This window comes from Callospermophilus lateralis, chromosome 2 (genome assembly GCF_048772815.1).
Source record: "Callospermophilus lateralis isolate mCalLat2 chromosome 2, mCalLat2.hap1, whole genome shotgun sequence".
In the NCBI taxonomy this organism is placed as follows: Eukaryota; Metazoa; Chordata; class Mammalia; order Rodentia; family Sciuridae; genus Callospermophilus; species Callospermophilus lateralis.
In genome coordinates, this window is record NC_135306.1 from 67,230,562 (window position 1) to 67,244,548 (window position 13,987).

General features: G+C 40.7%; 1 protein-coding gene across 4 annotated transcripts in view; it reads right to left on the reverse strand.

Moving 5' to 3' along the window:
* Window positions 1-13,987, reverse strand: part of Dock8 (dedicator of cytokinesis 8) — a 214,902-nt gene that overhangs the window by 51,859 nt on the left and 149,056 nt on the right. For 3 of the 4 annotated variants that reach the window (XM_076846035.1, XM_076846037.1, XM_076846036.1), the window contains 4 exons: window positions 11,202-11,351; window positions 8,953-9,066; window positions 4,431-4,586; window positions 2,663-2,802 (listed from right to left, as the gene is read on the reverse strand). In XM_076846035.1, the coding sequence (XP_076702150.1) occupies window positions 2,663-2,802; window positions 4,431-4,586; window positions 8,953-9,066; window positions 11,202-11,351 (560 nt within the window). The remainder of the gene's footprint in view (window positions 1-2,662; window positions 2,803-4,430; window positions 4,587-8,952; window positions 9,067-11,201; window positions 11,352-13,987) is intronic. The other variant, XM_076846038.1, reaches the window with a different exon arrangement.

Here is a 13,987-nt window from a genome sequence, read left to right on the forward strand (position 1 = left end):
TTTTTCCTCTCTTGTTTTTCTCTTCTTTATTTCATTACTTTTGGCTGTAATCTTGATTATTTCCTACCATCTGCTTGCTTTGGATTTCATTTGCCCTTCTTTTCATAGTTTGGTATATATTCTTTTGACATTTTATTAAAACCATGTATAGATATTTACCTATTTAGGAATAGTAAAAACTAAAATTATAATAAAAAAGTAGGTTGTATTTATCCCCAAAGAAATGTGCTCTAATGTCCACCGAAAGCCACACAGAAGAATGTTCAAATCAACCTTTCTCACAATAGCCACAAGTGGATGCTTCTGTCTATAGTAGAAAAATTGTTGTATAGTAATGTAAAGGAATACTAAAACAAAAAAGAACTCCTGATATATACAACCATATACTGAAGGCTACTACAGGTATAATGTTCAGTAAAAGAAGGTGAAGTTCAGTAAATACCAGTCTCTGGTAGAACAGATCAGATCAGAACAATGTTTGTTTATAGGGACTAAAGCTGAGAGGGGGCAACAGGGAATTTCCTGGGGTGCTAGAAACACCCTATATCTCTGTCTGGCTGGTAGTTACCCAAGAGTGTTCATATGTGAAAGTTAATTACACTTCAGATTGCAGCCTTTTAATGCATATGGATTATACCCCAATAAAAAGTAAATGAGATAAAAAAAAAAAAACCTAGTATGTGGGAGCTAACCTTTGAAGTTCCATTTTTAAAATACGCTTTTTAAAATTTTTAAAATATGCTATTTCAGAATCTAGGGTTAGATAGAAAATATTAACTGAATTTTCAAATGACTCAGATTCTTACAACCTGCCTTTGAGAAGCTGTTCTTGTTCTGACTACCATCTTAGTCTGTGGTCCTGGCAGTGGGCCGTGTTCTGAATAAGGCACTACAATTTGCTAGCTTAACACAAAGATGCTAAGCAATTTCCAAATGCTTGAAAAACACCATGGCATTAATGATGCATGGACACTTGTGGATACACCCAGGCACAAGAGTTCCAGGGAGACCCACTGAAAACAAGCTGAGGCTGCTTATAGGGATCCAATGACTGAGATGTGTCCCATCGGCTCTTGCCCCACAGATGGGTAGGTCTATTAATTGTTTTGGCAGCAAAAGAAAACACTGATCAATAGGAAGTTCTGTAAAAGGAAAAAAAAAAATTTTCTGAGGTTTTAGCCCACATGGTAGAGTCCTGACAGTATTTCTAATAACTTTCCAGGAGTGTAACTGACAACTCAGCAATCAGGGATTATTGTGTTGCCAAAGAGTGACACTGTTAATTAGTTTCTCTCTAGGGGGTGGAAAAGGTACTTGGGTTATGTGTTTGAAGAATGTATCTACCTGATTAAGCATAATTACAAGATGGTCTCTGAACATACTCTACCCCTTTGCTAGTAAGATCACAGCTACAATTTTACAAGGAATCAAAAACAGATGTCAGAGCTATTTCCAACAAGACAGAATGGAGTGTAACACCTAGTGCTAAAGTAAATACAAAAGATTACTTTCAGAAACCACTTAAAGAAATGTATCAAAGGACAATTAGGAAATTGGGCATGTTTGCATAGGAAAGCAATATCCTTTGTGTTCCAACTTTCTTCTCAGCACCTTATCAGCATATGTGTCAGGGTATTTTTTGTTGCTATAGTTATAGGGTAAAAAATTCTAGTGAAAAAATTGGGAGTAATTTAATTACAGTCAAAACAATATGGAATTGAAGCCATGGACCAATATCAAGGCCAGATACTGCCGTATACCTCCTGGGTGCTGAGACATAGAGGAGGTGAAAGAACGCTAAGTCCTGATCCTATGGCATCTTCCTTAGCCTGGCGAGGCCTGACCACGAGAAGCTTACTAGAGATACAGGGCAACTGCCTTCTCAGCAGTTACTTCCTTTGTCAGCACTGAGCTAAGCAGCATCTTGCTGTTGCCTTTGAGTGCTCACACCTTTGTTAAAATGGCTTTGTTTGGGCTGAGTGTGTAGCTCAGTGGTAGAGCACATGTTTAGTGCGCATAAGGCCCTGGGCTCAATCCCCCAACCCCCACCCAACTTCATTCGTTGGGAGCTCATTAAGCAGAGCTTCCTTGGTAAATTCCACTGAATGAATAAACAAGTGACTTTTAAAAAGTCACTTTGTTGCCGGGCGCCATGGGGCACACCTGTGATCCCAGCCGGCGTGGGAGGCTGAGGCAGAAGGATGGCAAGTTTAAAGTCAGCCTCAGCAAAAGCGAGGGGCTAAGCAACTCTGTCTCTAAATAAAATACAAAATAGGGCTGGTCAAGTGCCTCTGAGTTCAATCCCCAGTACCAAAAAAAAAGTCACTTTGTGGTTCTCCTCCCTGTCCATGCCTTTCTACATTCCCATGAGAGCCATTTTTTTTCAAAACAAGGATGCTGTTGAATGGTAGAGTTTTTCACTGAGGACAAGAAGTTGAACTGTTGGGGCTGGGGTTGTGGCTCAGTGGTAGAGCACTTGCCTAGCATGTGTGAAGCCCTGGGTTCCATCCTCTGCACCATACAAATAAACACAATAAAGGTATTATATCCATCTACAACTATAAAAAATATTTTTAAAAAAGAAGTTGAACTGTAAACCTTATTTTGGAGTATGTTTTTTCCCCTTTTGCATTATGTTCCATTTTAAGTGTCAGAAACATACCCTTCCCCTTCAGCATCCAATGCAGCAGCCAGTTCTGTAAAGAGGAGCCCAGTGAGAAAGTGCTGCTGGCGGTACTCTGGAGTCAGATCGAACATGCTGGCAATCTTTTGGTCCTGGAAACTGGAGCAGGAGCTTGAATTCTACAGAAAAGCAAATGACAATTTTATGAGTAAAAAGAACTGTAATTAGGGGCTGGGGTTGACTCAGCAGTGGAGCACTCGCCTAGCACGTACAAGGCCCTGGGTTCGATCCTCAGCACCACGTAAAAATAAATAAATAAAGGTATTATGTCCAATACAACTAAAAAATAAATATTTTTTTTTTAAAAAAGAACTGTAATTAAAATAGCCATGGCTAGTATGTATGGAGTGCTTGCTTTGGCCTGGCCTTGTGAGTACTTCCCGGTGAATAGGTCTCACATGACAGGTGAGGAAACAGAGATATAGCATGGTTACTTTGCTTTCCTGTTCCTACAGATGGAGGATTGCCAACTGGGAAAGATGAAGACGAAGCTCTCAGGGTCTGTTGAAAAATGGACAATGCCCCTTCCCACCTGAAATCCAAGCTAAGGATTAAAATTGCAGGATAAAATGTGTATAAAGAAATGAGAACTGCATTCAGTCCTGTGGCTGTGGCTTGTTCATTCAGCAACACTTCTGAAGATGGCTCAGGCACACTCTCTGAAGTTGAGGGGCCTGGAACCAGAAGAAGTGTCAGGCAGGAAAATGTCAGATTTACCAGTCCAAGACAATGCCTGTTCTGTGTTCTTATCAGGGAGCCCAGTTACACTTCAGTAAGAGCAGCTAAAGAGAACTCCTTCAAGCTCTGGCGAGCCTGGTCACTGGGGCAGTCAGAAATGTTGGGGGAGAGGACCAAGGGCAAGGTGAGCCTAAGGTAGTCTTGGGACCTAGCCTGCAGGGCAGCTGTAGCATAAAGAGGAGACATTTGAAATCGCTCCTTGTCAGTCAGATCTATCTCCGTTCACTTTAATATGGTGGGTATCCAAGATACAGCATTCCATCTGCCATGGAGGACTCAGGTTTTGTTTTCAAATTTGTGTCAGTATAAAGGAATATGCAGCAGAAAAAGAACCTAAGATTCAGAAATCTTGTCAGCTGCCCTGAGCTACTAGTTTGTTTCCTGTAAATGGAATGTGACTATAAAATAGCATTTCCTTAAGATTTTTCTAGAGGACATTAGTCCCTTCAGAAATCTACAGGGAACAATGCTTTCCACAGTTAAAATAATTTTGGGAATCACTGTGCATTACACATACTTCCTTGGACATCAACAATTTATACTAACATGCTAAAGGCTCTTGGATGGTCTACTGCCAAAGGAAAAAAAGAAAAAGAAAACAAACAAACAAAACAACAACAACACCTGGTTAACACAAGATTTCCCAAACTTATTTGATTTTGGAATCCTGTATATGCATAATGTAAAATTATGACAAAATCAGACAAAGGAAGATTTGAGAATCTTCTGTAAGTTTCTTAATTTTCATAAGCTTATGGATTCCTTGCTGTACTTAGCCTTATCAGGAACCCTTGAGCCTAGGAAGAAAACATATTATTTAGCTTATAAATTATTAGTTAAGATAGGACATCTTCAGAGTAGCACACCATTCATATCTGTATCAACTGATTTGGTTTGAATAACTGGATTTTATTTCTAATTAATAAGACCAAAATTTGTAGAAAACACATGATTGAATTTAGTTAATTAAATGAAACAGCTTGAATAAATCCTTTAGTTGACTGCTTACCTGGGAAGATATGGAGGGACAAGGAGATGTTGGTGCAGTATCAGCATTCATAAAGAAGAGGTTCAGGTTGAGGTAGTGTTCGTGGCTACAGAGGATTCTCAGGAACTCCAGCCTCATGGAAATGAGCGTTGGAAGGTTATTAAGCTTGGCTGAGAGCTGGAAAGGAAAATGAAAAGAAGAATGAAGTATAAATGGAGTTGAGGGTGACAGACAGTAATATCGTTCCTCCACAGGTTAAGATAATCATTTAATAAAAATTAATCTTATAGGGCAACAGATGGCAAATTCGGCATTACAGGAAGGCCCAATAAGTAAGTTTTTATTCATGACTTTCCCTTAATGATTCTAGCCTACAAGCTGCCCCAAATGAGGCGCCCGTCCCTGATCCCCACTTTGTCGATTTGGCAAGCCCATATTGAACCTAAGCTTGAGGTATGTCTCTGTGTAACAGAAGTAATTTTACCGAAAACCCCACTGTGTCTGAGACACTAAATGAAAGGAGTTGACTTTCCACAGGGCCATGTGAAATGAACGGAATATGACTGGGTGACCTTAAGGCCCCAAGTGTTCTCTTGTAGTTTCTGATTAAAAGCCCCATTGGAAAGTCATCAAACCAGCTCCTTAGAGGAAGGTGTCAAAGTACCTAGGAAAGTATCAACTAACTACAAACAAAACAAAACAAAACAAAACAAGGAGCTTGCTCCAAAGTGGAAGAAAAGGAAATGGGGGAGAAAGAAAGAGGGCTGTAGAGGTCTTAGGGTAAACCTTTGCTTAAAAAGTAAATCATGAAACAAGCAATGAAAGTAGCCAATGGGGACAGTTTGGAAGATGCCTCCCTCCCTGCCGACGAGCTGAACAGCAGAAGCACCCACAATCAGGGGCAGCTCCCCATAGACAAAGCAGGGTGTGGAGGCTGATGGGCCTTGCACCCCCAGTATTTCATCATGAACACCCTCTTGCCCCAGCAGAGTCACACAGGGCATCTCATCCTTGCAAATAGACAAGGATGGTCTTCATTCACTTTAAGGGCAATTTTCTGAGCTATGTAATTTAAATCTTCAGCCAGTTTAAGAGAAGTCAGCATGTTGTCGGGGCATTTTACCTATAGACTCAAGCCACAGATATTTTCTCAAAACAGATTAACGCCATTATAATATTTAAAAAAATAAAACTTCTGTGTAAGGATAGTGACTAGAATCTGTCTCCTTTCCATGAACGCTCCTGCCTGACTTTGGACCAGTGAGGCCTCCAGCAAATGGAACTAATTAGAATTTGGTCACATACTTCTCACTTAAGGTCACTCAAAAAGAGCTGTTGGGTGATCAGAATTTGAAAGTACAAGTGCTGTTTAGAAACGAGGAGGGGGTGCAGTTCCTGGCACGTTCTCTCCAGAGGTTGGGGGACCCACAGCGAAGTGTCAGTGACTCTCTTGAGGGATAGGTGTTAACCTAGTGGCACATTGTAAGAGACAAATAATTAAAGTAGCAGATTTATCTGTTGTTAACATACTGGTAATATCAGTAACTTCTGAGGCAAGAGGATTGCAAGTTTGAGGCCAGCCTGGGAACTTAGTAAGACCCTGTCTGAAAAAGAACAACTGGAAATGTAGCCTAGTGGTAGTGTACCATTGACTGTGACTGAGGGCAGTAACCTTTTGAGGTTACCGTGTGCCACAATGACGCTAGACAATATCTATGGATGTCACCAGCAGACAGAGCAACGAACCATAGTGTTAAAGCCTGATTAAGTCCAATTCAGCCTGACTTTTTTACCCTGAGGAAGCCTCAATGAAGATTGGTGGTTCCAAATCACAGAAGCGGCAAATGGCACTGCTGGAATTAGAACACAGGCCTCTAGACCCCCAATGTAAGGCTCTTAGGAAGTTGAAACCGAAGAGGAAAAAGGCAGCTAAGATAAAGTGGAAGAATTTGAAAGAGAAAGAGAGTGAAGAGAAAAGAAAGGACAGAGTAAAAAGAAATTAAAACATACATTTTTCAGGGTAGGTGGATGCCTACCGTGGATTGTCTTTTTTCTTTTTGAAAGGAAAACCAACAACGCACGTATAGCAATGTGTGCACAGGGCCTCCGGCTGTGTTCTAGGGTCTCTTTTCTAACCATCAGACTTCAAGTTTTGAAAACAGATTAACTTGTATTCAAAATTCATCCAGTGACCTAGAATTCTGAACACCTGAACAGGAGGACAGAGGGGAATGAAGGATTTCCTCTGTGATCAACTCTGGTGGATCTCATGGTCTGCCGCAGGGCAGGCGAAGCTCTGGGACTCTGACATTGCCTTAGGAGTCTCTTCTATCATTCTGCTTCATTACTAGGATGTCCTTTAGAAAATCATGAGCTTTGTTTTGTTTGGAGAAGGATGTTATATAAACAAGCCAAAGATAGTCTCTCTAGACTGGCTCCTGAGTTTTGTATCCTGACTGACACCCAACATATAAGCTCACACCAAACTTGAATTTTTACATATTCCATTATGTGAAAAATAGATCTAACAAGAAGATTTTTAGCCTTTCAGCACCTGACTGCTTTGTAGACCCCAGGAAACCTCACTGGACAGCTGTTTCCTATTGATAAGGTAGAGCCTTGTAATTCCAAAGCACCAAGTGGCTACAGTCCTTTGGACCGCCTCTGACTCAGAGACCCCCCACTGTGCTGCAGAGCCACACCACCTAGACAGGCATGCCTCCTCACCCCACTCTCTCCCCTGGAAGTTTCCTACTCCTTGGAGTGGTTAGTTCCCCTTGTAAGCTTCTGGACAGTCTTGTCCTGGGAAAGACCTTTTCTCTCATGCAACCCTGTCCACATGCCACCCAATGAAGCTTGAGTGCCACTGTTTCTTGTCATTGAATCTTTTTACTCAATCACACCCCCCCCACATCTCTTGAACTGCTACACGGGAGAATTCTTTAATTTAAAAAATAAGGAAGTTGAAGATTCATGTAATTTGAAGGACTTAAAGTAACTAAGTTACTAACTGCAAAGATCTAGGTGTCAGGGGAAAGGGAAAAGGAATGATGGTGGAATGAATCTGACATAACTTTCCTATGTAGATGTATGAATATGCCACACTGAATCTCACCATTGTGTATATCCACAAGAAATTAATTTAAAAAATAACTATGGGTGAAGGCAGAAAGATCAGTAGAGGGAAGGGAGCAGGGAGTGGGCAGGGGGAAGGAGAGGTACTGGGGTTTTAATTAGAACAAGATGTACTCCATGCTTGCATAATTATGTCAAAATGGATTCTACTATCATGTATAACTAAAAAGGACGAATTAAAAAAAAAAGCACCAAGTGGCAATGGTGGTGATGGTGGGGGTGATGATGTTTAGAGGTGATGTTGATGGACATGGTGATATTGGTGGAGGTGGTGATGGTGAAGATGGTGGGTATGCAGGAGATGACAATGGTGGCAATCGTGGTGACAGCAGCAATAATGGTGGTAGTGGTTGCTAGAGTAGTAATATGTTAAGAGATGAGTAGCAACGATAACTATTATTAAATTACCATTGTTAGAGCATTTTACAGGAGACAATGAAAGAAGGAAGAATTACATTAAACACTGGGGGGAGAGGGCAGGGATATGGGGGTAGAAATGATAGTAGAATGAATTGAACATCATTACCCTGCTTGCATATATGATTACACAATTTGTGTAACTCTACAACATGTACAACCAGAAAAATGAGAAGTTATACTCCATGTATGATGTGTCAAAATGCATTCGACTATATGAACTGCAGTAGAGGGGGTAGAGAGAGAAGAGGGGAGAGGAGGGGAGGGGAGGGGGGATAGTAAAGGATAGGAAAGGCAGCAGAATACAACAGACACTAGTATGGCAATATATAAATCAATGGAAGTGTAACTGATGTGATTCTGCAATCTGTATACGGGGTAAAAATGGGAGTTCATAACCCACTTGAATCAAAGTGTGAAATATGATATATCAAGAACTATGTAATGTTTTGAACAACCAACAATAAAAAAAAGAAAAAGAAAAAAAATGCATTCGACTATCATGTACAACTAATTAGAACAAATGAAAAATAATAAAGAAATATATATATGGAAATCACTGAAAACAAAATTGAGAGATAACATTGAAAAACTGTATTTGGATTATAACATATTTGCTTTGAGGCTCAGTGAAATTCAATCTATATGATTTCATCAAAATGTCACAACAGCAATTTAATTAATTACCCTAACAGGTACAAAGAGACCTCCTACTTTGAACTAGGCCTGATTAAAGAAAAAAATGCAGTCATGTAATTTCTATTAAATATTAAATTGGAGAAATCAAATCATATCACTAACAAATTTTGGTTGCCACAGAGGAACTTGCTGACTGGGTTGGAAACATTCCGAGTAAACTAGTGTGTTGGAAGGTGTTCATGGCATAGACTCGAGAAACGTTCCATATTGCCACACTCTCTAACGTGGCCATGAACATAACAAGCAGCACATCGGAGAGAGAAGGCATGAAATAGCTCCCAGAAACTCTCACCTGGTTGCAGTAATGTTTGATCAGGTTAAACACAAAGCCTCGGTCCATGAGTGAGAGAAGGTCATACAAGAAGAAAGCCAGGCTGATGTTGATCTTTTCTGCCTGTTCATTTTCCTTAAAAACAAACATACAAATAATTTCATGTAAGCCCTGAACATCATGTCCCTGTTTGGGAACACTGGGAGAGGCAAATCCTATTATATTAGCCATTGTCCCTCTGGGTGCATTGGGTAAACCAGATTAAGTATGAAAAATTGTAGCTAATATAACTTAGCTCTTATCTGATGCTATGACTGTTGGGTTGACTCAGGTGATTTTTTTTTTCCGTGCTGTTAATATTTTGGTGCATTTCCTTCTAGCCACCCTTTTCCCTACATGTGTATTTGTATATTTATAAATGAGCTCCTTCTCTGTTTACAAGGCTGTGATCTGACTTTTTTTTTCTCCCCAAACCATCACTCTCTTCAATGAGACACACATTCTTAATTTGTAAGGATTATTGCAGAAAATTCAGTCAGGATAAAAGAATCAGTTTTTTAAAAGTATTTTTTTAGTTGTTGATAGACCTTTATTTTATTTACTTATCTGTGGTACTGAGAATCGAACCCAGTGCTTTACACATGCCAGGCAAGTGCACTGCCGCTGAGCCACAACCCCAGCCCCAAGAATCAGTTTTCACCTAATTTTTTTTTCTTTTTGGTACTGGGGATTGAACTCAGGGGTACTTAACTACTGAGCCAGCTCTTTTTTGAATTTTATTTAGAGACAGGGTCTCACTGAGTTGCTTAGCGCCTCACTAAATTGCTAAGGCTGGCTTTGAACTCATGATCTTTGAACTCATGATCTTTCTGCCTCAGTTTCTTGAACCACTGGGATTACAGGCACATACCATCATGCCCAGAAACTTTTTTTTTTTTTCCCAGTTAGACAGCATTCCCAGCCCAAGAGAGGTTCGAGTCATACTTGGTAAAGTGAATTCTTATATAAATTGGGGCCAGTTTTTTTTCTTAATTTTCATTTTCATTTTTTAATCACTTCTCAGTAATAAATGAGAAATTTTACAGTACTTCAGAGTCATCAGGGATGCACCTTCTCATGTTTATGTTATTCATTCTCAGAATGATAAACCAATTTTCTCTGACACTATTGAAAATATAATTTGAAAATATTTTCCTCTTTTTTATGATTTACAGTTTGAAAATTCAGGCCAACCTGACCAATCACTGGGATGGATAGAGAACTAATAAACAGGTTCCCAGAACAACAGTCAGAAATCCTTGAGCTTTCCTGCCATTCCCCACATGGCTATTTCTCTTGAGTAGTTTATATGACTATCTGAATACCTGGGTATATAATTTCTAGTCTGGACTTTTCTGCAAGCTGTGTGACTTAGACAATGTGTCAATCCACTGTGCCTTATTTTCATGCCTACCAATATGGAGATACTACTGTTGTTCTAATAAAGTTTGCCATGAAAAATAAGCAAATGAAATCTCCTGAGCACTTGGTACCATACAAATTCTTAATTTGATATAGGCATTAATAATAAATATTGCTCCTTAACATTTTATAGTTACTTTTAAGTTTTTATTATATATTAAAGATTGAATTCAGGGGCACTTTACCACTGAGCTACAACTTCAGACCTTTTTATTTTTTTATTTTGAGGAAGGATCTTGCTAAGTTGCTTAGGGCCTTGCTAACTTGCTAAGGTGGGCCTTGAACTTGTGATCTCCTTGCCTTCGCCTCCCAAGTTTCTGGGATTATAAGTATGTGCCACCACATCTGGTTCATTTTATATATTTTAGTTTTTATTTTGAAATGATTTCAAACTTATAGAAAAGGTACAAGAATAGCACAAAGAACTGTGTATCCTTTAACCAGATTCATTAATACTTGACATCTTATTCTCTCTACACTTATACATTTTTTTCCCTGAACCATTTGAGACTTGGTTGTAAACATCATGCCCATTTACTCCACAATACTTCAGGGTGTAATTCCTGAGCACAAGAGTGTTTTCTTCCATAGCTATATTGATGTAATGATGTAAATGACTGTGTATATTGTAATCTCCTTACAGTAATCCCCAACCCCACCCCAGGGTCCAGTCCAGCATAACATGCTGCATTTAATGATAGTGTACAGTTGCATTTTAACTACCATTTCAAAATGACCCTTACTTTTCTCTGCTTATGCAAGTAACATGTTTAAGGTAAACAATTTAGAAAGTTAAGAAACACAGTTACCTTCGGAGGTTTCACTAGCAGGGCTGCAATCTCCGAGGTGACCACATTAACAATAGTAGTTATGTCATCTTTGAAGCGGTCAGAAAACCAAGTCCTCCGAAAACTGTCCCGTTTGTCCAGGTTATGTACATATTGGGCCATGCTTTTCACCTACAGAGGGATGGGGGAAATGTCAACATAGAGACTGGTGACCTGCTGCTTGGAAAAATGTGCAAAAGGGGGAGTGACTTGAAGAAAAGCTTTTACACAATGGACTTTTTGACACTGTATCGGTGCCGGTGCTGCCCAGGCTGGCTCTGGACTACAGATGCTTCTGACAGGCGAATGGTTGCCATGGTGGCAGGAGGTAGGAAGGGTGTCCTCTTCTTGACCCCAAGACAGGGGCTCCCTTCTTGCTGCTGACAAAGTTAGGAGCTTCCTTCTTTAGCTCCAGTGTCATAGGACCTGCCTGCTCCTTAGCCTTCATCCTGGAAGGCAGGGTGTGTCTGGGCTCCCATGACCACATAGGCAGGACAATTACAGCGCATGTCACAGGACAGGCAAATCCTGAGATCTTTTTTGCTCCTAGAATCGTGGTAAGGAGAACAAGGGAGAAATGTCCCTCCTATCCTGAGTTTCAAGATGAAATGGGAAATACAGCTTTTCCCAAAACAATTTCATAGTTTACAACCAGGCTCCTTTGTGCTTCTATAAATTTAAGCCATGTTATGGGTTGAATGGGAGTTTGTTGGCTAGCTGGAAACTTAACCTGTATTTAGAATATTGCTTCTGATGATAATTCTAGAATTACCTTTTGAGTTCTATAAGTCTAACTTATAGTTCTCTCTCTCTAGTCTGTGCATCGATTGATGACTGGTGTTACACACGGTCAGTGCCTACCACAACTTAAAATCCAGACTTATTTTTTGGATTTCTTGAGGACAAGAGATTTCTGGGTCAATACACTCTCCTTTGACATCATCAGAGGTTGACTATTATCTTTGTTGGAAGTTGTTGAAGCCATTAGGAACAGTCTGATGGGAAAGACTGGGAGACCTTGTGGATGGGTGCTTATACTCTGAAGTCATTTTCACGAATTTGTCTGTGTTAAAGAGTCACTGCAAAAGGAAATGGCCCTAGAAGTCGAACTCCCCTTCCTGAGAACTGGATGGGAGAAATTTTATGCATAAACAGTAGATTTCTGTCTCTCAGAAAGCAGGATGGTTGATTTTTGCTAGCACTGAGACAAAGAGAGAGAGAAGGCAAAAGAAGAAGAGAAAAACAGAGAGGTAGTCTTCATATATTGCATGTTTCAGATAATGCTGAGACCAGTTTGGGGAAGAACTAAGCATATAAAATTGAGTGTAAGAATCAGGGTTTCTCCTCACCACAGGGGTCTGTTTGGTCTAGGACCCATAGACATGTCCATATCCCAGGAAGCCACACATACGTAGCTGGTGAGGGACTTGAATGACGGTGGGAACAGGATGCCATTTTTGTCTGATTAAAGCACCTCTCTCACTGCACTCCCAACCAAGGACCTAGGAAAACAAGGCCTTTTTGTTTGAGTGACCCTGATCCTGATTCCCTGCTGACTAACCCACCCCAGCACCAGGCTTTTAGAGCTCACTGCTGCATTTGGCTCCTTCCTGCTGAGTTTGGCCATCCTACAACCAAATAAATAATTCTCACAATACTGTGCTTCCAAATAATGGCCTACTTCCAGGCTGTCGACACTTGCCAGCTACTGTGTCCCTGGTCTTCAGAGAAGAACACGCAGCAGAAATACTAGTGGATGTGTGGCTCATTAATTGTAGGGTGAGGTGAAACAGCAAAGTCTTTTCTCTCATATTGGCCTCTGCAGCCCATTCAAAGTAGGGGTAGCTTTCAAGAACTCCTTAATGTAGGACTTCGTGTCCTCAGTGAGTAAACTAGGTCACCCATTTACCTCTGGGTCTCCAAGGTCTGGCTCAGCAGTTCCCAGAAGCACAGGGGCTTATTCATTAGCCAAGTGTGAAATTCACCCAAGGGTTGTGTTCAACAGCTCTCTTGACAAAGTGGTTGTTCATTAGTGCTTGGCCATCAACACAACCGAAGGGTGTTAAACTGCCCAGTTGTTGGCTAAGCCCAAGGAAGCTGTTGTTTCTTTCTCATCAAGATCCTTGGGTAAAAAACTGGGATTTTAGTAACTTCCCAGGCATTGGTCAGGTAATCCATAACAACACATGGAGGACTGGGTGCCCTGAGATTAATTTTCTTGCAAAGTCTTCTTTGGACACTAAGAGTTTCCATTTGCCTCTGTCACAGTCCTCAGCTAAATTTCTTACCTTAAATTTCTACCTCTGAATGCTGGGAAGATGTCCCTATGTATTGCATTATTTGGGCCCCCAACCCTTTCTTGGCTGCTGGTTAGAGTTGGCAATGGGAGTACTAGCAGGGGACCAGTGCGCGGAAGAACAGAGGGGTTTGGGTGGTTAGCCACACCTCCTGCCCTAATCCCTGCCATAGTGTGGTTCTGGTGGTGGCAACATTTTCCTAAGGTTCCACTTCCTGTTGTATGGACCTTCTTCTCTGTCTCCAGCTTTCTCCAGGCCCCAGTTACATTGTTCCCTACTCTTCATGCTTTACAGCTAGGATAGATAAAGTCTTCCAGCAGCTGCTGCTCCCTTATGCCTCACCAATCCTTATTGACTCCTGTAACCATGTGTATTCCTCAGGCAGAGGCCTTTTGATAAATGCTTTTCAGTTAATCCTGTTGAGTCCTATTCAATTCTGTCCTGCTAGGACGCTGACAGGGTACAGCCTGC